General features: G+C 37.4%; 1 protein-coding gene across 10 annotated transcripts in view; it reads left to right on the top strand.

Annotated features, from left to right (window-relative positions):
* Positions 1–25484, top strand: part of szt2 (SZT2 subunit of KICSTOR complex) — a 182615-nt gene that overhangs the window by 54235 nt on the left and 102896 nt on the right. For 8 of the 10 annotated variants that reach the window (XM_051711348.1, XM_051711341.1, XM_051711343.1 and 5 more), the window contains 12 exons: positions 933–1115; positions 1232–1510; positions 2970–3234; positions 3462–3536; positions 3635–3773; positions 7487–7595; positions 13833–13953; positions 15761–15913; positions 16040–16142; positions 20613–20727; positions 21035–21122; positions 24806–24924. In XM_051711348.1, the coding sequence (XP_051567308.1) occupies positions 933–1115; positions 1232–1510; positions 2970–3234; positions 3462–3536; positions 3635–3773; positions 7487–7595; positions 13833–13953; positions 15761–15913; positions 16040–16142; positions 20613–20727; positions 21035–21122; positions 24806–24924 (1749 nt within the window). The remainder of the gene's footprint in view (positions 1–932; positions 1116–1231; positions 1511–2969; positions 3235–3461; positions 3537–3634; positions 3774–7486; positions 7596–13832; positions 13954–15760; positions 15914–16039; positions 16143–20612; positions 20728–21034; positions 21123–24805; positions 24925–25484) is intronic. The other 2 variants (XM_051711340.1, XM_051711346.1) reach the window with 2 other exon arrangements.

Here is a 25484-nt window from a genome sequence, read left to right as displayed (position 1 = left end):
TTTTTCTTAACCCATTGGCAAATATTTTTTATTTTATTTTAAGCAAAAAATTCAATAAATGTAGGTTTTTTTCTGCAAACAAGACTTGGCATCTTATATAATTTTGCTGGACAAGTAAATATATCTTGTTATAAGTATGTTTAAATATTTTTACGGGAAAATGAGACAAAAAAAGTGATTCCGAAAATTATTTTTTGCAGTATTGAATCTCTTGTTTTTCCTTTTGAATAAAGAGAGCAAGACAAAACATCTCATGTCATTTTGGTTCACAAGTAAAATTATCTTGTTTTAAGATGTTTAGATATTTGTACTGGAAATCAAGACAAAAATACTGAGTAAAAAATTTTTTTGTTTTTTTTTGCAGTGAAAAGGATTTATTTTCTTACCACACTGGAAAATAGTTTTTTATTGTTTCAAGCATAAACCCCACTAAATTATGTTACATTTCTCTGAAAACAAGGCTTAATATCTTATGCCATTTTGCTTCTCAAAAATGATCTAAAAACGAAAATGAAATAAAAGTAGTCAATACCACTTGTGGGCTGTATTCCAAGTTCTGATGTTGTGTGATAGTTTTGTGTAAGGAACAGAGCAGAATTTAAATCATTATTCACTGATGATATTCTGATCCACTCTGTCTCTCAAGCGTCATGTTCAAACTTGGTGCATTGCGTTGAAGTTATGAGACAAATGAGAACCAGTGGCATTTGCTCTGGTGGAGGGGGAAGATTTTCAATGAATAACAACTTAAATATAGGTCTGATCTTCACAAAGCTATAAATATAGCAGGAATATAGTGCATGTGATAAAATAATTCTTCACTCTACCACGCACATCATATGAAATATGTCTGAAAGTGCAGTCCAATTATTATTTTAGGAGGTGTTGCTCCCTGTTGCTGTTATTGCTTTTCCATCCGTGACTCTTTTTAGATCCGTTGGCTATTGGAGGATGAGATCGTCTCCGCTCTACGACACTCTTCTGTGATCAACTCATCCACCCTCCAGAAAGTGTCCAAGCATGTGTGCCGCTCCAGCCGCCCGCAGTGCCACTGTGAGGTTGTTCCTCTGCAGTTTGTGTTTGGCCCTGAACAGTCATTGGAAAAGTTTCAAGAGGTTTGAAATTGCGAGATAACCTCTATTATTGTTGATAAGACTTCCCAGAGAAGGTCAAGAAAGACTTTATGTCCTCTCCTGCTGTTTAATAACATCTCACTGTTTCCTCGCTCCAGGAGTTCAGGAGGTTATCATTCCCCGGTTACCTACTCAACACAGAGCAAGACAACTTCCACTATGTGTCGCTCAGTCGGCAGCAGTCTCACAGGATCCAGGCAGCCAGACAGCTGACTCACATCACAGCAGGATGCTCAACAGGGACAGGAGGGACCGCTCAGCAAACCAATGTCTGTCCTAAGGTGGATGATGGTTCCAAAGTATCATCAAACCTCTGCACATCTGACAAAGGACCAGACAGTGACGGGGAATCAAAGAAAAAGGATCCAGACACCGATGTAATTGAAAGATTGAAAAACGCTTTGACAATTGCTAAAACACGTCATTTATTTGAAGGAGCCATATGGCAGCACTTTTCACAAATAGGGTACACTTCAGTGTCATTACATTTTTAAACACATTAGAGGCACAAATCCGATGTTACTGTAGTAATAATTATTAGATTAGTGAGATAAAGTACAATCTAACCTCAAATTAATATGCAAAGGAGCTAGTTTTAAATATGTCTGTCTGTCTATCTGTCTGTCTCTGTGTCTGTCTGTTTTCTCTATCTATTTATCTGTCTGTCTGTCTACTCTGTCTGTCTTTCTACTTTATCCGTCTGTATGGTTGTCTTCTCTTATCTGTCTGCTCTGTCTGTCTGTTTTCTCTGTCTATCTATCTGTCTGGGTAATGTATCTCTTTCTGTCTGCTCTGTCTGTCTGTATGTCTGTCTTCTCTATCTGTCTGTCTGTCTAGTCTGTCTTTCTACTCTTTCAATCTGTAAGTCTGGCTTCTCTATATATTTGTCTCTTTGTTTGTCTATATATCTGTCTGTCTGTTTTCTCTAACTGTCTGTCTGTCTGTCTTTATATATCTGTCTGTCTCTGTCTATCTGTCTACTCTGTCTGTCTTTATCTGTCTGTCTGTCTGTCTATATGTCTGTCTGTCTGTTTTCTGTAACTGTCTGTCTCACTATTTCTTTCTACTCTGTCCATCTGTATGTCTGTCTCTCTGACTGTCTGTCTCTCTGTCTGTCTGTCTGTGCATGTATTTCATCTCTGTCTGACTGTCAGTCTCTGTCCGTCTACTCTGTCTTTCTTTCTACTCTATCCATCTGTATGTCTGTCTTCTCTGTCTGTCTCTCTGTCTGTCTATAGGTCTCTGTCTTTCTGTTTTCTCTATCTTTCTTTCTGCTCTTATCTGTCTGTATGTCTCTCTCTCTGTCTGTCTGTTTGTTCTTACTGTCTGTGTACTGTATCTTTTTCTGTTGGTCTGTCTACTCTGTCTTTCTACTCTATCCATCTGCATGTCTGTCTTCGTCTGTCTGTCTGCCTGTCTTCTATTTGTGTCTGTCTGTCTGTGTACTGGATCTCTGTCTGTGTATTGGATCTCTGTCTGTCTGTGTACTCTATCTACTCTGTCTGTCTGTCTGTCTTTACGTCTACTCTGTTTGTCTTTCTACTCTATCCATCTGTCTGTCTGTCTCACTACTCTGTCTTTTGACTCTATCTGACTGTATGTCTGGCTCTCTGACTGTCTGTCTGTCTGTTTTCTCTATCTGTCTGTCTGTCGGTGCACTGTATCTGTTTCTGTCTGTCTGACTTCTTTGTCTTTATCATTCTACTCTATCCATCTGTATGTCTTTCTCTCAGACTCTATCTGTCTTAATGAACGTTATTTTCTTAGTTTAATGTGTCTTTTTGTTTTCTGTCTCTTCAGCTGGTGTATGATTAATCTATTGTTGTCCTGTCGCAGGTTGAGCGAGACATGCACCAGGAAGGTGATGGTGAGCACGGACAACCCAAGGTGGCTGACTTCACCAGTGAATCTCTCTCGGAGACCTTTGACCCTGGTCAGATCAGACAGACTGAAGCAGGTGAGACTCGATCTCAGAGCGCAGTCAGCAGCACTGCTCACCTGCAGATGGGCAGCAGCACAGAGCATCCGTCTGATTACACGTCACCTCCTAAAACACCCTCCGCTGCCAGTCTGGCCGAATCCATGCAGTCCACCACACACAGTAAGTATCGCAATTGAAACCTGGGAAGGTGTTGTTTCATGTAACTGGACTTTAGTTTTCCGAGTAAAGTTTTTGCAGCTTATTTCAGCCAAGAACCACCCAAGATAAAAATATTTTAACATTGACAATATTTCACCTAGTAAACACCTAGTAAGAGTTGTTCGTAAAGGGTTTCTGCTTTTGTTGCCATACAGTAATTGAGTCTCTCTGATTTCACTTGCTTTCAGGCAGCGGTAAACTGCGGCCCAGTCGAGTTCAGAGCGTCGTCTCCAGTCAGGGCAGTCTTGACTCAGACATGCTGGGTAAGGCAACACACATCACACTGTTTGTTCACGATTACATGTACATCAAAATCCACATTGCACAGTCTGGTCACTCTCTAATGTGTGTGTATGTTCAGGTTACGATGGAGGCAGCAGTGATTCTGAGTGTGACGGACCCACCATGAATGAGCAGGAGAGACTGACGCCCCTTATGCCTGATTTCTGGCTCATCATCAGGATTCATCAAGACAGAGTAGAGGTGTTCTCCCACTCCAGGTACTGCTGAGTAAAAATAGATCAGTTGCACTGTAAAAAATAATTTTCTTTCTCAGTATTTTTGTCTTTTTCTTTAAAAGGATCTAAAAAACCTTTAAACAGGGTAATCACCTGAGTGATTCATGAGAGAAGCTCATTCACTGTGGCTTGCGTGTTCACGCAAGAATGCTCATTGCTTTAAGCACTAACCAATGCAAGTTTTCTTGTGAAAACACATTGTGACAAAATGTTAATTTATGGGTGAACTTGCTAAATAAAATACTTTATTTAGATTTATGTATGCAAGCAACACAGTGAATTTTTAAAGGGAAGGCAATTTTTTTTCCCCTTGTTAAAGCTACACTATGTAATTTTTGGCCCTCTAGCAGTTAAAAAAATAAAACTGCACGTCTTGCGGAAGAACATTGTTTTGGTTGTGCTTCGGCTCTGCCCCTCTGCGCGGATGAATGTGGTTCGAGGCACCAGTGTACACATGAATACAGGACATTTTATCAGAGCGAATGGACAAATAAATAACGAAAGAAAGGAAAAGATGGATATCTGAAAACATGCCATCTGAGCAGATAAGTGCCATATCTTATGCTGTTGTTTTGACTTATTGGAAACATTAATGTTTTTAAATAAATTACGTTACAAAAGTTAGGCAATGTTCGTTCACATTAGACAATGATTACTAGACTGATAAGGTCAAACTTTGTAAAGTTTTAATAACTGCAGGATATTCTGGCCAAATAGACCACGGTCATTGTTACTAACCAGTGGTCAACATCATTTCAAGACTCACATGTCCTTGGCAAGCCTAGGACTAAAGGATTTATTTATATAAATTATTGCCGTTATAAAGAAAATACACACGTGTGCTAGCAAGTTAAAATTTCTGCACCGATCACAGTATAATTATTGTATTTCACTACACACTAGGGCTGAAACGATTAGTCGACGTTATCGACAATTGTCGACAGAAATTTTCGTTGTCGAATAGTCGTTTGATCTTAACGTAACATAAGATCATATGAAACTCTAATGATTGCACACAAGAGCAGCACTGCAGCTCGCGCCTGACTGAGTGGAGGAAGAAAACATATCTCACAGTCCAGACGCATTCTAAACTTTCCAAACAGCTTCAGGTGATGTAGATCGCAAAGTATGAGGGAATTATAATGCAAAAATACAAAATAAGTAAATACAGAAGCACTCTTGTTGTGGAATAAGCAGAGCCGGAGCTGACACTCAGCTTAAGCAAAACTTGCGTGTCGAGCGTCTTTAAAGGAAACACCCCGGTGTTATATCTTTAATGCAGTTCTATTTAATGCGTTATAGCTTTATTAAAGTTAAAATAATAAGGAAACTGGCATTTCTCTGTGCGGTCAGTGCCTCTTCTATGAGTTGCGCAAAGTGTCCTGATCTAAGGGGGAGAGATTGAAACTGCACCCCGTTGCTGATGCACACTCTGTTGCGGGGACGCTCATCCCTCGAGTGCGCGCGCTTAATGCAGCTAGATTATAACGCGATGGCAACTTATTGAATCATAATATATGTCACTGTGCATTTCTTATCGTGAAGAAAATTGGCAAAATCCAGCTTTATTTTTGTATTTTGTATTTTTTCCCCCTTTATCACCCAATTTGGAATGCCCAATTCCCAGTGCACATTTAAGTCCTCATGGTCGTGTAGTAATTCGCCTCAATCCGGGTGACGGAGGACGAATCCCAGTTGCCTCCATGTCTGAGACCGCCAACCCGCGCATCTTATGTGGCTTGTTGAGCGCATTGCCACGGAGACATAGTGCGTGTGGAGGCTTCATGCCATCCACCGCAGCATCCACACTCAACTCACCATGCGCCCCTCCGAGAACGAACCACATTATAGCGACCACGAGGAGGTTACCCCATATGACTCTACCCTCCCTAGCAACTGGGCCAATTTGGTTGCTTAGGAGACCTGGCTGGAGTCACTCAGCACACCCTGGGATTCGAACTAGTGAACTTCAGGGGTGGTAGCTAGCGTCTTTTACCACTGAGCTACCCAGGCCCCCAAAATGCTGCTTTATTAATAAGAGAGAGTTTTTTTTTTTTTTTTTTTTGTGAGTTAAAGATGGATTGAAGTGAAAAGAATGGTGAGAGAGGGTAGTCTTCGACCCCATTATACACTGCAAAAAAATAAAAAAATTCATTTGTTTTTGTTTTGGCTTGTTTTCCAATATAAATATCTAAAACTCCTTTAAAACAATGTACATTTACTTTAGCAGCTATACTGCAGAAGAATTGTTTTTATTTATTCTTTTATCTGAGAATGTTGAATATAATATTAAAAATACAAATATTTTAAAATATCTAAAAATCCTTTAAAAAAAGATGCATTCACCTGAGAAGCAGCATATAAGATGTTTAGACTTGCTTTTAGAGAGCAGATCTTGAATATAAGTATATTTTGTCTTGACTGCACTCGCAGAAGTATAACCAAGTGAAAAAATACACTTACATACAAAATACACTTATATTTAAGATACATTCTCTTAAAGCAAGTCTAAATATCTTATATGTTACTTCTCAAGTAAATGTATCTTGTTTTAAGGATTTTTAGACAATTCTAAATAGAAAAAAGACAAATACACTTGATAACAACAGGATTTTTTTGTAGTGAAATTTTTACTGAATTAAACATAATAAAAAGTATTTTTTCCCTTTAATTCAGTGAATGTCATTTAGAGGTATTTTTTTAAAAGATGATTTTGTCCTCTTTATTGTTAGCAAGCACGTTTAATACAACCTTTTAAGTCGGGGCACAAGCTGAGTAGTCGGTTTAGAGCTTATGATTAATCGTCGCAATAATCGCCCGAATAGTCGATTAATCGTTAGATTAGTCAATTATCAAAATAATCATTAGTTGCAGCCCTACTACACACACACAGATGTGTGCGTGTGTGTGTGTGTGTGTGTGATTACACAACTATACATAAACCATATCAATAAAATATCTGACCTGTTGAGTAAGAAAAAACCATCTCTGGGTTGCTTTTAATTCCTTTCAGTTGTCGCCACCTCTGAAAAGCCAAGCAGATGTTGATTCGGGTTTTATTACGGACTCTGTCGCTTTCCCTTTTTGCATGTAGACTCCTCTCTGCTCGGGGTTTCTTTGTTTTTACAAAGTGATATCCTGGAGGTTTGCCGGTTTGAATGATCCATGGTCAATTTTTCTCGTTCGTTGTGACAACAAACTTTCAGCTTCAGCTACTCCCACACGCGCGCTACCGGAGCCGGATCTTATTTTCTCTGTGTATTGATATGTCGTCAACACTCACGGGCGAATGACGTATGTATGCAATTTCCCGCGAAATCCATCCTGACAGCTCTAAAATATTTATAATATAATATCATTATTATAGGTTTAACAAAGTGTATTTGGGTAAAGACAAGACATTGTTTGGAAGATAGATTTTTGTTGCACTCTCACATTAATAACATTTTGTTTTTTATTTGTGTTTATTTTTTAACAAAAAAAGTTGCATAGTGTAGCTTTAAGTTTATGCTTATTATGAGTTTGTGTTCTAAAAACAGAAAGCAAACAAAACAACAGCAAGTCTGTTTGTAGTGCTTAAATTGCAAACTCATTTCCCCAGACATGCAAACATAATAAAGTTTTTTTTGTTTTCCAGGTGACTATTAAAACACATTGTACTGTTTGAATCGTGTGAATGCGTCTTTTGTTGGCAGAAGCTTAAACAGAGAGAAAGAAGAGGAAGAGGAGGAGATCCCAGAATATCTGCGTCTCCATCAGCTGGTCGTAAGGAGGATCGGAGAAATGTGCAGAATAGTTAACCAGGTAAAGAACAGTCTAGTCATGCAGCTTTTGACTGTTAGAACAAACTCTGGTCTACTTTGCAGCATTCTGGTCAAGGACTGCCCACTTTGACAGAACGAGACCATTGGACTTGTATGTAAAATTACCTACTACAGTTAGCTTAAAGTGACATTTAGAGACAGGGATTCTGGGACGCTCTGTTCAAATGCTGTATTAAAGGCTTTGTGTCCCTTATTGTGACCCCCTTCCTGTATTGAAGCGCTGAAAATGCTTAAGCGTCCCGTTTCTATATATACTGTATATATATATATATATATATATATATATATATATATATATATATAAAACAAAGATACTATGAGTAGTCATATATACATATAATGGGCCTCATTCATGAAACACGAGCAGACATATTTTTGTGTAAATCCTTGCTGTACTGACATAAATTCTCAGATTCAGTTTTTTTTCTTTTCGAAATGTTAGTTGGTACAATCAAAATTTACACCTAAACGTGTAAATCGTGTGTAAGACATCCGAACGTTTTGTGTTCTTTCAGGCAAACTGCCATATCTTTTTTTTATTGAAGTGAAATGAAATAAGTGAATAATAAATGAAAAACTTAACTAATAATTGAATACGTGAAATTAAAGGGATAGTTCACCCAAAAATGAAAATTCTCTCAACATTTATTCACCCTCATGCATGAATGTGCATGACTTTCTTTCTGCATCAGAACACAAACAAAGATTTTAAGAAAGATATTTCAGCTCTGTAGGACCATACAATGCAAGTGAATGGTGATCAGACCTTTGTAGCTCCAAAAATCACATAAAGGAAACATAAAAGTAATCTACATTACACCAGTGTTTAAATCCATATCTTCAGAAGCAATATAATAGGTGTAGGTGAGAAACAGATCAAAATGTAAGTAATTTTTTACTCTAAATCTCCACTATAACTTTCACTTTTAGATGTGAAAGTGAAACTAAACAGGCACCACATGTGATTTTCAGATGTAAAAGTGAAAGTGGAGATTTAGAGTAAAAAAAGGACTCAAATTTTGTTCTGTTTCTCACCCACACCTATTATATTTTACCCACACTGCTCTCTCCCACCTGGAAAAAAGGAACACATATGTGAGAATGCTGTTTGTAGACTACAGCTCAGCATTCAACACCATAGTGCCCTCCAAGCTTGATGTAACTCCAGGCTCTGGGCTTAAACAGCTCGCTGTGCAGCTGGATCCTGGACTTCCTGTCAGGCAGATGCCAGGTGGTTAGAATGGGCAGCAACATCTCCTCATCACTGACCCTCAACACTGGAGCCCCGCAGGGCTGTGTTCTCAGCCCACTCCTGTATTCCCTGTACACACATGACTGTGTGGCAACACATAGCTCCAATGCCATCATTAAGTTTGCTGATGATACGACGGTGGTAGGTCTGATCACTGACAATGATGAAACAGCCTACAGAGAGGAGGTACACACTCTGACACACTGGTGTCAGGAGCAGTGAACACAGCCCCATCAATGGAGCACCGGTGGAGAGAGTCAGCAGCTTCAAGTTCCTCGGTGTCCATATCACTGAGGAACTAACATGGTCCGTCCATACTGAGGCCGTTGTGAAGAAGGCTCACCAGTGCCTCTTCTTCCTGAGATGGCTGAGGAAGTTTGGAATGAACCACCACATCCTCACACAGTTCTACACCAGCAATGTAGAGAGCATCCTGACTGGCTGCATCACTGCCTGGTATGGCAACAGCACCGCTCTCAACTGCAAAGCCCTGCAAAGGGTGGTGCGAACAGCCAGGAGATGAGCTTCCCTCACTCCAGGAGATCTACACCAGGCGGTGTATGAGAAAAGCTCAGAGAATCATCTGAGACTCCAGCCACCCTAGCCATGGGCTGCTCTCACTGCTACCATCAGGCAGGCGGTATCACAGCATCAGGACCCACACCAGCCGACTTCATGACAGCTTCTTCCCCCAAGTAATCAGACTTTTGAACTCTTGATCGCTCACAATACATATATCAGCACTGCACTTTATTAGCCTCAGACTGGGCTCACATTTTAAACTTCTCTTAATAACACACTGGCAACTGACTATCAGCCGACAGCTGAATGTCAACACAACACTTCATATTTATTTCCACTGATTACATGGGGTGAAATACAGATATACAGTCTTCTTATATTGTGTATACTGTATATTGTATATTATTAGGTGTATATTGTATATTGTGTAACAAGATGTGTAAATTGTGTTATGTGTAAATCAGATGTTTATTGTAATTGTTATACTGCCATGTTGCTTGGAACTGTACCCAAGACTTTCACCCACTGTTGCACTTGTGTTATATGGTTGAGTGACAACAAAGGGATTTGATTTGATTTGATTTATTGCCTCTGAAGATATGGATTTAACCACTGGAGTTGTGTGGATTACTTTAGTGTTTCCTTTATGTGATTTTTGGAGCTACAAAGTTCTGGTCACCATTCACTAGCATTGTATGGACTTACAGAGCAGAGATATTCTTCTAAAAATCTTCATTTGTGTTCTGCAGAAGAAAGTAAATCATACACATCTGGGATGACATGAGGGTGAATAAATGTTGAGAGAATTTTCATTTTTGTGTGAACTATCCCTTTAATCTTAATAAATAACATAAATTAGTTATATAGAGGTTTGTTGTATTAAGTGTGTGTGTGTGTATATATATATATATATATATATATATATATATATATATATATATATATATATATATATATACACACTACCGTTCAAAAGTTTAGGGTCATTTACTCATTCTTTATTTGTTTTTTCACATTTTAGAATAATAGTAAAGTCATCACAACTATGGAATAATAGAAATGGAAATATGGGAATTATGTTGTGACTAAAAAAATCCAAAATAAATCAAAATTATGTTATATTTTAGCATCTTCAAAGTGGCCACACTTTGCCTAGATTTTGCAGAAATGTACTCTTGGCATTTTCTCAACCAACTTCTTGAGGTATCAAACTGGGATACTTTTTAAACAGTATTGAAGGAGTTTCCATCTATGTTGGGCACTTAGTGGCTGCATTTCTTAATTATTCGGTCCAAGTCATCCATTTCAAAAACTTTTTTTTTTTAATTTTTTTTTTATATACAATTTTAGGTTTGTAATTAAATAAATGAATATGTTGGCACAATTATATTTTTGTCTACAAAACTAATTTCAAACATTTAAGCATACGCCTTCAGATCAAAAGGTTTTTAAGATCATGAGAAACATTTCAGGCAAGTGACCCCAAACTTTTGAACGGTAGTGTGTGTGTGTGTGTGTGTGTGTGTGTGTGTGTGTGTGTGTGTGTGTGTGTATATATATATATATATATATATATATATATATATATATATATATATATATACACACACACACACACACACACACACACACGCACACACTGGCAGCCAAACGTTTGGAATAATGTACAGATTTTGCTCTTATGGAAAGAAATTGGTACTTTTATTCACCAAAGTGGCATTCTACTGATCACAGTATATAGTCAGGACATTAATAACGTGAAAAATTACGATTACAATTTGAAAAAAAAAAATCAAAATAATCGTTAGTTGCAGCCCCCATAATTGGTGGGTTTTTGTTAAATGTGAGCCAAAATCATCACAATTAAAAGAACCAAAGACTTAAACTACTTCAGTCTGTGTGCATTGAATTTATTTAATACACGAGTTTCACAATTTGAGTTGAATTACTGAAATAAATGAACTTTTCCACGACATTCTAATTTATTGAGATGCACCTGTATAGTTGAAGTCAGAAGTTTACATACACTTAGGTTGAAGTCATTAAAACAATTTTTTTAACCACTCCACAGATTTAATATTAGCAAACTATAGTTTTGGCAAGTCTTTTAGGACATCTACTTTGTGCATGATACAAGTAATTTTTCCAACAGTTGTTTACAGACAGATTGTTTCACTTTTAATTGACTGTATCACAATTCTTGTGGGTCAGAAGTTTACATACAGTTAACTGTGCCTTTAAGCAGCTTGGAAAATTCCAGAAAATGATGTCAAGCCTTTAGACAGTTAGCCAAATTGCTTCTGATAGGAAGTGTACTGAATTGGAGGTGTACCTGTGGATGTATTTTAAGGCCTACCTTCAAACTCAGTGCCTCTTTGCTTGACATAATGGGAAAATCAAAAGAAATCAGCCAAGACCTCAGAAAAAAACTGTGGACCTCCACAAGTCTGGTTCATCCTTGGGAGCAATTTCCAAATGCCTGAAGGTACCATGTTCATCTGTACAAACAATAGTACGCAAGTAGCAGCCATCACACCGCTCAGGAGAGAGACACATTCTGTCTCAAAGAGATGAACGTAGTATGGTGCGAGAAGTGCAAATCAATCCCAGAACAGCACCAAGGGACCTTGTGAAGATGCTGGAGGAAACTGGTAGACAACTATCTATATCCACAGTAAAACGAGACCTATATCGACATAACCTGAATGGCTGCTCAGCAAGGAAGAAGCCACTGCTCCAAAACCACCATAAAAAAGCCAAACTACAGTTTGCAAGTGCACATAGGGACAAAGATCTTACTTTTTGGAGAAATGTCCTCTGGTCTAATGAAACAAATATTGAACTGATTGGCCATAATGACCATCGTTATGTTTGGAGATAAAAGGGTGAGGCATGCAAGCCGAAGAACGCCATCCAAACCGTGAAGCATGGGGGATGTTGTGAGGGTGCTTTGCTGCAGGAGGGACTGGTGCACTTCACAAAATAGATGGCATCATGAAGAAGGAAAATTATGTGGATATATTGAAGCAACATCTCAAGACATCAGCCAGGAAGTTAAAGCTCGGTCACAAATTGGTCTTCCAAATGGAAAATGACCCCAAGCATACCTCCAAAGTTGTGGCAAAATGGCTTAAGGACAACAAAGTCAAGGTATTGGAGTGGCCATCACAAAGCCCTGACCTCAATCTGATAGAAAATGTGTGGGCAGAACTGAAAAAGAGTGTGCGAGCAAGGAGGCCTACAAACCTGACTCCAGTTACACCAGTTCTGTCTGGAGGAATGGGCCAAAATTCCAGCAACTTATTGTAAGAAGCTTGTGGAAGGCTACCCAAAATATTTGACCCAAGTTAAACAATTTTAAGGCAATGCTACCAAATACTAACAAAGTGTATGTAAACTTCTGACCCACTGGGAATGTGATGAAAGAAATAAAAGCTGAAATAAATAATTCTCTCTACTATTATTCTGACATTTCACATTCTTAAAATAAAGTAGTAATCCTAACTGACCTAAGACAATGTAAATGACCTAATGTTTTACATTTACAATTAAATGTAGAAATGTAATGTAGAGTTAATTGTGAAAAACTGAGTTTAAATGTATTTGGCTATGGTGTATGTAAACTTCTGACTTCAACTATATGTGTATATATATATATATATATATATATATATATAATATATATATTCTACAATGTGTTATAATGCATTTTTTATATATATATGTTTGTATGCTTTTTAATGTGAGATGATTTAGATGGTAATATATAATGGTTTGAAGGGGAACAGCAGAGCTTTGAGTATGTGTACACACCATGAGTCCGGGACAATAAAATGTATTTCATTTAATTTGTTTTTATTTATTTCACATATACTTGCTTCCAACCAGTTTTGTTATTGTTATGAAAACTAAACTGCACTGCAATTAAATGAACTGCAATTAAAAAATAAATAAATACATTTTCATATCTCCAAAACTAACAAAAACTAAAGTAAAGTGACCTTGAATTAATTTTAGTTTTAGATAAACATTAAGTTAGAATATTTTAAACATTTACAATCCACCCCATTTAAACTTGAAAATGCCACTAGATAGAGGTAGCACAAGGCTTGTCTGAGATATTTAATGAAGTTAAATATATTTCAGTCATACCAGTAAATACTTTTGCTTTGGCAGGCTTAAAATACTAAAAAAAAAAAAAGAAAAAAAAAAAAACTGAAATTAGAAAACACTGTTAATTTTTAGTTTAGTTTTCATTTTCTCAGACAAATTTTGAACATTTACGAACTTAACTAGAATGACAAATTGAATATAAATTATAAATAAAAACTAAATACAAAATCCCAAATTATAATAACCTTGCTTTCAACTGCCTCAAACAAACCTCTTGGCCCTATTTTCCACTTTGTTTTTTAACCTCTCAAACTTTTAACTTCTCCACAGCGCCTCCTACTGCAGGACCTGCATGACAGTCATGTATGTCACTCTCTCCTGGTGGCCGAGAGTGAAGAAGACATCTGGAAACACGAGTCACTCTACAGGCCCAGGAAGACCAACTCTGACGGTACAGTAGCCATCAACACGCCAGAGTCAAGCCCCACTCACACCACGAAGAACATTATCATTTGGTGTTGCCAGTCTCTGTACTATGAAGTCGCTAGTGGGCGTTCCTACCGATGTCGCTCTAACGTTATTGGTGGACTGCACGTCTGGCCATAGTAGCTTTTGAAATGCTGATTACAGATGATACTGCTGGTAAAACTAAGATATCATTCTTGTTTGGCAAGGAATCAGTTCGCTTGCTTCTAAAAATTAATAAAAATTTTATACAACCTGCAGCAGTGCTCAGTGCATCATATAATTAACAAAACGAACAATCATTTTTGAAAATGAATGGGAACATGTTGCTTTGTCGCTCTGTGTTGCTTGTAGTGTGAACAGGGCTAAAGGGTCTGTTCACACCGAATGCGTATTTGCATTCGTCTGCGACACGCTGTATGGCCGCTGTTGACCATTGCTTAGCGCTTCACTGTTTTTTTCCACTGTCTCACGCAGGACGCCGCTTTGCTTAAAATGAACTTCAACTAGTAAAAACGTGTCTCAAATTACTTGCATTCTAGAAGAAGAAGCCTTTATTTTTGTCACACATTATACATTTACACATATACAGTGAAATAATTTTTTCACATATCCCAGCTAAGCTGGGGTCAGAGCGCAGGGTCATGGGCCCAACAGTAGCATCTTGGCGGTACTGGGGCTTGAACCCACAACCTTCTGGTCAGTAACCCAGAGACTTAACTGCTGAGCCCCTTGTTGCACTGCATCTAATTTTTCCACAACACAATCGCCAGACAGATGCCATGTACAGCAGATGTCTGTTTTGATTCAAGTAAAGTTCCGGGTTCATTACAAGTTAAGCTCAATCGACAACATTTGTGGCATAATGTTGATTACCACAAATAAATAAACAAATAAATACAAAATTCCCTGTATTTTTTTATTTATTTTTTTAAGCAAAAATCTTGGTTACAGTGAGGCACCTACAAAGGAAGTGAATGGGGCCAATCTGTAAACATTAAAATACTCACTGTTTCAAAAATATAGCCACAAGAAGTAAAAAATATACATGTTTACATTAATTTAGTGTGATAAAATTGGTTTCTACCTTGTGTGAACTTTGTTGCCATGACATTGTAATGCTGGTAAACCCTGTAAGCAATTTTATCACATTAAAATCATGTTAGCATGAGGTCTCGTGGCTATACTTTTGAAACATTGTGTATTTTAATGATTATGGACTAGCCCCATTCACTTCCATTGTAAGCAACTTTCTTTAACTGCAATTTTCAAATAAACGAGGGTCAAGCTGAAATAATTTTTTTTCTGTCGATTTAGCTTAACTTGTATGGGTCTCATTATACTTGGGCGTATGTGGTATGCAGTACCAAGTTAATAATGCCTGATGATTCTGTAGTAAAATTTGTTCAGACATACACAAATACAAATGATCACATAGATTAATGCACAAAAAAACCTACAGGAAGATAATTTCAAGATTAGTAATAATGAGAACTTTGGCAGCAGTGCAAGTCTGAACGCTCAACTCAGTCACTCTATTTTTAAAGCTGCAGTTTAGCGTGAATTACTGCTCTAATGTCCTAATATAGCTGATTGTTCTGCCTCTGACTGTGCAAATGAATTAGATCCAGGAGACCACAGAGACGTTTTTTCAAATGCTTCTATTGTGTTGTACAACTTGAGGTGCTCTGCAGGCCTGTTGAGTTCAGCTAATCCTACTAATCTCTCTTTTGTAATGACGTTGGTAAAATAAAACTCTTATCCTCATAATTGCACCTTTTTTCCCGCCGCAGACTACAACGCCGATGAGACCTGTCAGCCACGGGACTATCTCGCTGCCACTATGCAGTTCATACCGGGGTATTTTGCCTGTGACGTGGTTTGGAATACCATTATTTATATTCACCCACGCCTCAAAATGGGGCCCAATATGGGTGTGTCCCGGGGTGAGTGACACCTCAGTAAACCAATCAGGAGATATATTTCCATACCTAACAAAATACACATTTTGCCATGAAAGAAAACAATAACTTCTTTCTCATTCTTAATTTCTGCTCTCTAAATTCTTTCAGCTATCCAGGCTCTGCGCTCAGTTCTAAATGCCTTTTGTGTGGTTAATCGTAAAAACATGTTTGTGTATCAGGAGCGCACCACCAAATCTGTGTTCTATCTCCGGTGAGTGAGAACCTCCATATCTCCATATTAGTGGTTGACCAGCATGGTTTCTCTATGGCTTATGCAGAAATTTAGAAGGCGGTGTGGGCTGACAGCCAATATAATGACTGTATGTAAGCAATAATGTAGTCGGTCGGTCATTGTTGCAGAATGAACCATGATGGGTGGTAATATATATCACTATAAGGGGTTTATTTTGCTATTATGTTTCATAGTCTGAACATTATCCCACTTTTTGTATAGCTACTAACCAAATATATATAAAAAATGGACATGAAATCTTGATTTGAGTTAAAATTATTGTATTATGTTATAAAAGAGAGAGTGTGGAGTGATACAAGAGACATGAAACTTGCACATCTGCGTTCGAATTAGTTAATTATACAGTTTAGTGGTCATTTTACAAAAAACATTTGACCACAGATTGCTGTGATTGACCAGTCAGAATTAAGAATTCAAAAAAGATGTAAAGTGTAATAAATGCATATACTGTACATTTAGATTTATTTATTTGGCAGACACTTATCTAAAGTAGCATTAACAGTATAAAGTTACAGTACAAAGTAACAGTAACAGTCAAAAGTAACAGTAACAGTAAAAAGTAACAGCAACAGATGAAAGTAGTAGGGGCAGTGGTAGCTCAGCGGTTAAGGCTCTGGGTTACTGATCAGAAGGTCAGGGGTTCAACCCCCAGCACCACCAACATGCCACTGTTGGGCCCTTGAGCAAGGCCCTTGACCCTATCTGCTCCAGGGGCGCTGTATCATGGCTGACCCTGCACTCTGACCCCAGCCTAGCTGGGATATGTGAAAAAGAAGAATTTCACTGTATATGTGCAAATGTATAATGTGTGATAAATAAAGAAAATTATTATTAATTATTATTAATTAATTATTATTAATTATAAGTAACAGTGCAAAGTAACACTTACTGTCGACAGTAAAAGTAACTTTACAAATTAACAGTGGAAATTTAAAATAGCAGTAACCGTAGAAAGTAAAAGTAACCGTAAAAAGTGAAGAAAAAAAATCAAAACAGTAACAGTGGAAAGTAAAGGTAAGAGTTGAAAGTAAAAGAAGCAGTCAATAGTAAAAGTAACAGTAGAAAGTAACCTTAACAGTACAAAGTTAAAGTAACAGTAACATCGAAAGTAAAATTTACAGTAGAAAGTAACAGTATGAAGTAAAAGTAACCATAACAGTGAGAAAAAAAATAAAATAAAAAAATAAATCAGTGTAAATCTTTTCAATAAGGTTTTTTATTTGTTAACATTAGTTAACATGAACTAACAATGAACAATACCTTTGTAGCATTTATTAATCATAGTTAATGTTAATTTCAACATACAGTTGTCAGAAGTTTACATACACTTATGCTGAAATCATTAAAACTCATTTTATAACCACTCCACATATTTCATATGAGCAAACTATAGTTTTGGCAAGTTGTTTAGGACATCTACTTTGTGCATGACATGAGTAATTTTTCCAACAATTGTTAACAGACAGATTATTTCACTTTTAATTGACTATATCACAATTCCAGTGGGTCAGAACTTTATATACACTAAGTAACTGTGCCTTTAAGCAGCTCGGAAAATTCCAGAAAATGATGTCAAGCCTTTAGACGACTAGCCAATTAGCTTCTGATAAGAGGTGTACTGAATTGGAGGTGTTCCTGTGGATGTATTTTAAAGCCTACCTTCAAACTCCGTGCCTCTTTGCTTGACATCATGGGAAAATCATAAGAAATCAGCCAAGACCTCAGAAAAAAAAAACTGTGGGCTTCTACAAGTCTGGTTCATACTTGGAAGCACTTTCCAAATGCCTGAAGGTACCATGTTCATCAAGTATTAACACCATGGGACTATGCAGCCATCATACCACTCAGGAACGAGACACATTCTGTCTCCTAGAGATGAATGTAGTTTGGTGCAAAAGGTGCAAATCAATCCCAGAACAACAGCAAAGGACCTTGTAAAGATGCTGGAGGAAACAGGTAGACAAGTATCTATATCCACATTAAAACGAGACTTATATCGACATAACCTGAAAGGCTGCTAAGCAAGGAAGAAGCCAGTGCTCCAAAACCGCCATAAAAAAGCCAGAGTACAGTTTGCAAGTGCACATGGGGACAAAGATCTTACTTTTTGAAGAAATGTCCTGTGGTCTGATGAAACAAAAATGGAAATTTTTGGCCATAATGACCTTTGTTATGTTTGGAGGAAAAAGGGTGAGGCTTGCAAGCCGAAGATCACCATCCCAACCGTGAAGCATGGGGGTGGCAGCATCATGTTGTGAGGGTGCTTTGCTGCAGGAGGGACTGGGGCACTTCACAAAATAGATGGCATCACGAGGAAGGAAAATTATGTGGATATATTGAAGCAACATCTCAAGACATCAGCCAGGAAGTTAAAGCTCAGTTGCAAATGGACAATGACCCCAAGCATACCTCCAAAGTTGTGGCAAAATGGCTGAAGGACAACAAAGTCAAGGTATTGGAGTGGCCATCACAAAGTCTTGACCTCAATCCGATAGAAATTTGTGGGCAGAACTTAAAAAGCATGTGCAAACAAGGAGGCCGACAAACCTGACTCAGTTACACCAGTTCTGTCTGGAGGAAATGGGCCAAAATTCCAGCTACCCAAAACGTTTGACCCAAGTTAAACAACTTAAAGGCAATGCTACCAAATACTAACAAAGTGTATGTAAACTTCTGACCCACTGGGAATGTGATAAAAGAAATAAAAGCTGAAATAAATAATTCTCTCTACTATTATTCTGACATTTCACATTCTTAAAATAGTGATCCTAACTGACCTAAGACAGGGAATGTTTTCTACGATTAAATGTCTGGAACCGGGAAAAACTGAGTTTACATGTATTTGGCTAAGGTGTATGTAAATTTCTGACTTCAACTGTATATTAATACATTTTTTTAAATCAAAAGTTGTATTTGCTAACATTAGTTAGTGCACTTTGAACTAACATGAATTAACAATGAACAACTGTATTTATTATTGCATGAGCTAATGTTAACGATTGTAAAGTGTTTACAATCAGTAAGCAAAAAACAGTAACACTACACAGTAACAGTAAGAGTTGAAATTAAAAGTAACCATAGAAAGTAACAGTACAATGTAAAAGTAACCATAACAGTCAAAAGTAAAAACAGTAACAGTACAAAAAAACAGTAGAAAGCAACAGTAACATTATTAAGTAAAAGTAACAGTAACAGTTGAAAGTAAAAGTTATAGAAACAGTCAAAAGTAAACAACAGTAACTGTTGAAAGTAAAAGTAACAATAAAAAGTAACAGTACAAAGTAAAAGTAACTGTAATGGTGGAAAGAAAAAAACTGTAACAGCACAAATTAAAAGCAATAGTCGAATGTAAAAGTAACAGTAAAAAGAAAAAGTAACAGTACGAATTAAAAGTGATGTGTAACAGTGGAAAGTAAAACAAAACAGTAACAGTACAAAGTAACAGTAACAGTCAAAAGTAAAAGTAGCAATAACAGTACCTGGTAAAAGTAACAGTCGAAATTAAAAGTAACAGAAACCAAAATATCCAAAGTACGAGAAATATTAAGTGGACATTTATTAGTATGTGCGTTGCCTGGGAAGCGAACCTAAGAACTTGCTGTTGCTAGTCCCATATATGTATGTTGTATACATGAAATACAATTTAATAATGAGATGTACAGGGGCCTGGGTAGCTCAGCGAGTATTGACGCTGACTACCACCCCTGGAGTCACGAGTTCAAATCCAGGGCATGCTGAGTGACTCCAGCCAGGTCTCCTAAGCAACCAAATTGGCCCAGTTGCTAGGGAGGGTAGAGTCACATAGGGTAACCTCCTCGTTGCCGCGATTAGTGGTTCTTGCTCTCAATGGGGCATGTGGTAATTTGTGCGTGGATCGCGGAGAGTAGCATGAGCCTCCACATGCGGAGTCTCCGCGGTGTCATGCACAAGAAGCTACGTGATGATGCGCGGATGATGCAACTGAGACTTGTCCTCCGTCACCACGAGGACCTACTAATTAGTGGGAATTGGGCATTCCAAATTGGGAGAAAAGGGGATAAAAATTAATAAATGAATAATGAGATGTACATTTGAAAATACAATGAATAAAATGAACATTTATTTTACAAAATATTGACTAAAACTCACTCGATTTAGTGAAGACAGAAAATGTACACTTTGAATTTCAGATTTCAGTTAATTGCTTAAGTGGGCACTACAGGTGTCCCATACCAATAATATAAAATGTGACAAATATCAGCCCACCTAGCCGATTTATAGGTCGACCACTACTCTAATCTCTCCAACCTCTCCATTTCTGTTTATCATCTGTTTCTCTCATTGATTCTGTCTCACTCATTGTTTCTATTCTTCAATATTACTCTTAAATATTCTCAAGAATGTGTTTTTATATATATATATATTGACCTCCTCTGTCCATCTCGACAGATTCTCAGAGACTTCTCAGACAGGGAAGTACAGTAATCTGGACGGAAACATGCACGTGTCTCGCTCTGTGGGTCTGGAACGCAGTCAGGAGCCGCTGGGCTTCGATGACCTCACGGTAACATTCACATACTGTCACTGCTCATTACGCTCTAGAAAACTGGAGCCCACATGAGCCAGTAGAGCTTCAGTCCCCATCCAGAGTGACTTGATTTACCTGCTGCTTACAAACACTGACCTGTCCTTGTGTTTATGCTGTTTATGAGCCACTTCCTGAATGGCTGAGTTATAGTTATGGAAGATATGAGGAATTATGAGTTTATAGACTGAAAAACAAGTCGTAGATGTGCTCTCAAGTGTTTGCTGTGATGTGTGTTGTGTTTGTATCTGAGTGTGAATTACATTAATGTATCTTGTGTTTACAGGGTTCACGCTCGTCTCTGGAAGGCTCAAGGCCAGTTGGACAGGTGGACAAACACATTTTACTGCTGGTACATGGAGTGGGGACTGCAGGTGAGTGAAAGAAAGAAAAACCGTGTCATATTACACTACATGCTAAATACGTTTGTCACTCCTCTTCTGAGCATTTAATCTTGTTCTGTACACTATACACACTATTTAGTTTGGTTATTTACGGGAGTTACGCCACAGAGAATATTACAATTTCAATACATCTTAAGATCTGTAGACAGCATCTGTGACATGCTGTTGATCACCACTGACAATAATTCTGACTAGTCTATCTGTTTACAGCAATGCACTTATGCACAATGCAAGTCAGTGGGGCAAGGCATTGCACCAGAATACATGTTAAAATACACATTTTTAATGAATGTATAGCCTTAAGACTTAAAAATTTTACATATTACCATGAGACCAGTGTGAAAGAATTGCTTACTAACTCTGTGTGTGTAAAGTTATTCAAATTTTGTACCTACTGTAATGAAAGTTCCTTTGCCTAGAAAAGTAGTCCCACCGCTAGGACAGTTACAGCTCAAATGAGACAAATTTTATTACTGAAGAATTAATCTAAGTGCTTAAACAAAAATACAAGCTTCACATTTCTGCTTTTAAAAACCCTCTGGGGTCGACGGACGCACCGGCGCGTCCTGCTGGATTTTTTACTCATAACAGCAGAAACAACTTAAAATACTCTGTCATTTTTGGGCATACAGATAAGTGTAAGACATCATTAGAGACTATAAAGGGTCTACTTTTATTTGTGTACACTCACAATAACAACAAAACCTTGTGGTTTTGTAAAATAAAGAAAATAAACAGGGTGCGCTTTCAGCCGTCTCTGTCTCCGTGAGCATCTTTGTGAAACACATCTAAAAATGAACTGAAACTCCGCGAATTCTTATAACACAAACATGAAACATATGTCTAAAGAAAGCTTAAAATGTCTACTTTAAAATAAAATAATTAAAATTTAAAACAAATATTCTCCTGCAATGTAATCTGTATGAAACAAAGCGATGTACAGTTTCTCCTGGCTCAGCTAATTATCACTAATGTGATCCCACCCACCAGCAGAGCGCGCTATTCATACGGTAATGTGCTGAGGCGATCAATGCAAATGGTAAACGCCCCCAACAGTGCCTTTAAAAGCATCAAGTTCATTCACTTTTCTGCGCGTTTGGAAGATGGCACGCTACACAGGTGAGGAAGCTCTTCAGATGGTCCTGGATAGTGACGAAGAGTTCACATTTTCCTCATAAGAAGAGTGGAAATCCGACGATTTAGAAGAGCGACTTGATCCAGCCAAGGATACAATTTCGGATGAGTAAGTCTTTACTTACATATTAGTTGACATGCTATTTTATATAAACATATACATATTTTACTAGTTGGACTATTTCCAGACTTGCCAGCCAGTATTCAAAGTATTGAAATTTGAAATATGTCCTAATAGGCAAGTTTTAGTTACATTTAAATGTTGTTTCGGCTAAAGCAGGTATTTAAATTGTATGCTGTATGATATAAATATGATATGTAATATGATATAAAAATAATATGAATGTTTAGATTATATTTTAACTAGTGTTTATGCTGCCTCATTATCATCAACGAAGCTTGTGCTTGCAAATATCTGTTCGGGTGTAAATGTGTAAAATGTGCTATAAATATGCCCATATTAGAAAATCAGCATATTAGAATGATTTCTGAAGGATCATGTGACACTGAAGACTGCATTAATGATGCTGAAAATTCAGCTTCGATCACAGGAATAAATTGCAATTTACAATATATTCAAATAGAAAACAGTTATTTTAAATTGTAAAAATATTTCACAATATCACTGTTTTTGCTGTATTTTGGATCAAATAAATGCAGCCTTGGTGAGCAGAAAAGACTTTTTTTAAAAACATTACAAATTCTTACAGATCTAAAAACTTTTAAACAGTAGTGTAGGTCTAAAGTTTTTAAGTAAAGTCTTTATGTAAAGAAAATGTATAGTCAGATTACTTCTTTTAACTTAAACTTGATTTTGTGAATAAGCTACAAACAATACATTCAATCATTAAGTCTCCTCACATTCATTCTCTCTCAGGGGAGAGGTCTTTTTCTCCTGAGGTGTGAATCACATCAATATTCATGATCATCCATGCCTCCTCACATATGGCCTTTCTAACACAAAGTGTCTTACATAAGTTAAATGACTATATTGTTTTGTATGAATGAGTGATCAGGATGGTTTCACATAATTTTGTAGCAATAACTCTAGGCTACAAGATCCAGTTCTCAAAAGTTTTGTGAACAAATGTTTATTATGTGTTACATGGCCTTTTTTCAGTGACTTAAAATTTTTGTTTTTTCAAAAACCACACATAAACGTTATTTTCTCAAAAATACAAACATGCACATACATGTTGTTCACATATTATTGTAGCCCAGTTTGTGCTGAATACAGTGTTATCAGACTTTAGCCATTAATATGTTTTTAAACAACTGAAAAAAGCACAAATGTCAAGGCATGTCAAAACTTCTCCAGGGCCCAAAACACCCCAAACCCACTGGCACCATAGACTACCATTGTAAGTCAGTGCATTACTAAAAACATGATTTTTGCTCATTTTTTCAAACTGAGGGATATGTCAACTTTATATTCTGTGGCAATCGACAGATTCTGAGATTCACTTGGACACAGAACATTCCTTTACATGGATGGTTCACCCAAAAATGAAAATTCTCTCACCATTTACTCACGCTCATGCCATTCCAGATGTGTATAACTGTCTTCTGTACTGCTGAACACAAAGTTTTTTATAAGAATATTTCAGCTCTGTAGGTCCATTAAATGCAAGTGAATGGTGTTCAGAACTTTGAAAGCTCCAAAAAGCATATAAAGACAGCATTCTGAAGTTATATGATAGGTGTGAGTGAGAAACAGATCAATATTAAAGTTATTTTTCCTATAAATTCATCTCACTGCCCAGTAGGTGGCGATATGCACGAAGAATGCTAGTCGCTAAAAAAAAGGAGAACGTGAAAGTGGAGATTTACAGAGACTTAAATATTGATCTGTTTCTCACCCACACCTTTAATTTAGCTTCTGCAGACATGGATTAAACCACTGGAGTCATATGGATTACTTTTATGCTGCCTTTATGTGCTTTTTTGAGCTTCAAAGTTCTTGCCACCATTCACTTGTGTTGTGTGGATCTACAGAGCTGAAATATTCTTCTAAAAATCTTTGTTTGTGTTCTGCAGAAGAAAGAAAGTCATACACATCTGAGATAGCCTGCGGGTGAAAAAATTATGAGAATTTTTATTTTTGTGTGAACTATTCCTTCAAAATCCTCCAAAACCTCATGTTGACACTGCAGTACCATCAATATCTGGGAGGGGGCACTGTTGCTCTGCATCTGAGTCTCATGATGATGCTTCTTTCCTTAGTGTTTTTACATTCCTTGAGGTTAACTGCCGTGAAAATTTCAGTTGTCTTTATTTGTTTTCATTTTCAATTCTTTTTGTACTTCATATTGCAGAATCAGGGTTCGAAATGCAGCACAGAGGGAGTTTAACACATTGGCCTGGGAGGCTTAGTTATACACTTAAATAGCCAATATTAGCAGGCCAAACACTGAGGTATCTTGGTATGAAAAGAGAGCAGTTTAATTGTAATTGAGAAGTCTTAATGTGGAATTATAAACAAAAGATATGTGTTTGTCTGTGTGCTCTGTGATTAACAGGTCCAGAGATCACAGATGAGTTAGTGAAGGTCCTGAGGAAGCGTTTGGATGAGGCTACACTGGACATTATCACTGTCATGCTGGTCAGGAACTGTAAACTGACTCCTGCCGATGTGGAGGTGAAACTCTGCTCTTTCTATACCTCCCTCTTTCTCTCTCCCATCCTTCATTTGTCATTTTTCCTCTTCTTGGGTCCTTACTATGCCTTAGTTATTATTTTCTTCAGTTGTGGCATCCACATTGCAGCTGATTCTAGCCAAGAACAGGACAGACAGGACTAAGACTGAGATAAAGTGACCAACAAACCCTCAGACCATATGGAGTTTCAGTGGAGCAAAGTGAAAAACTTAATTATGGTGCAATTTTGCACAATTATTGTTTTTCAAATAATAAAAACAAAACAATGTGTGATATGACCCCATTATTGTGGTGGTGGTGTAGTGGACTAAAGCACTGAACTGGTAAGTGGAAGGTTGTTGGTTCAATCCCCACAGCCACCACCAATGTGTCCTTGAGCAAGGCACGTAACTCCAGGTTGCTCCAGGGGGATTGTCCCTGTAATCAGGGCACTGTAAGTCGCTTTGGATAAAAGCATCTGCCAAATGCATAAATGTTCAATGTAACCACAGTTATTTTGGTCAGTCAGTCACTATTGCAAAACAAACTTAGAAAGGATGAT

Source organism: Myxocyprinus asiaticus, chromosome 12, assembly GCF_019703515.2.
Source record: "Myxocyprinus asiaticus isolate MX2 ecotype Aquarium Trade chromosome 12, UBuf_Myxa_2, whole genome shotgun sequence".
Taxonomy (NCBI): domain Eukaryota; kingdom Metazoa; phylum Chordata; class Actinopteri; order Cypriniformes; family Catostomidae; genus Myxocyprinus; species Myxocyprinus asiaticus.
The sequence above is the reverse complement of the archived record's forward strand: the minus strand, read 5'-3'. Positions and strand labels throughout refer to the sequence as shown.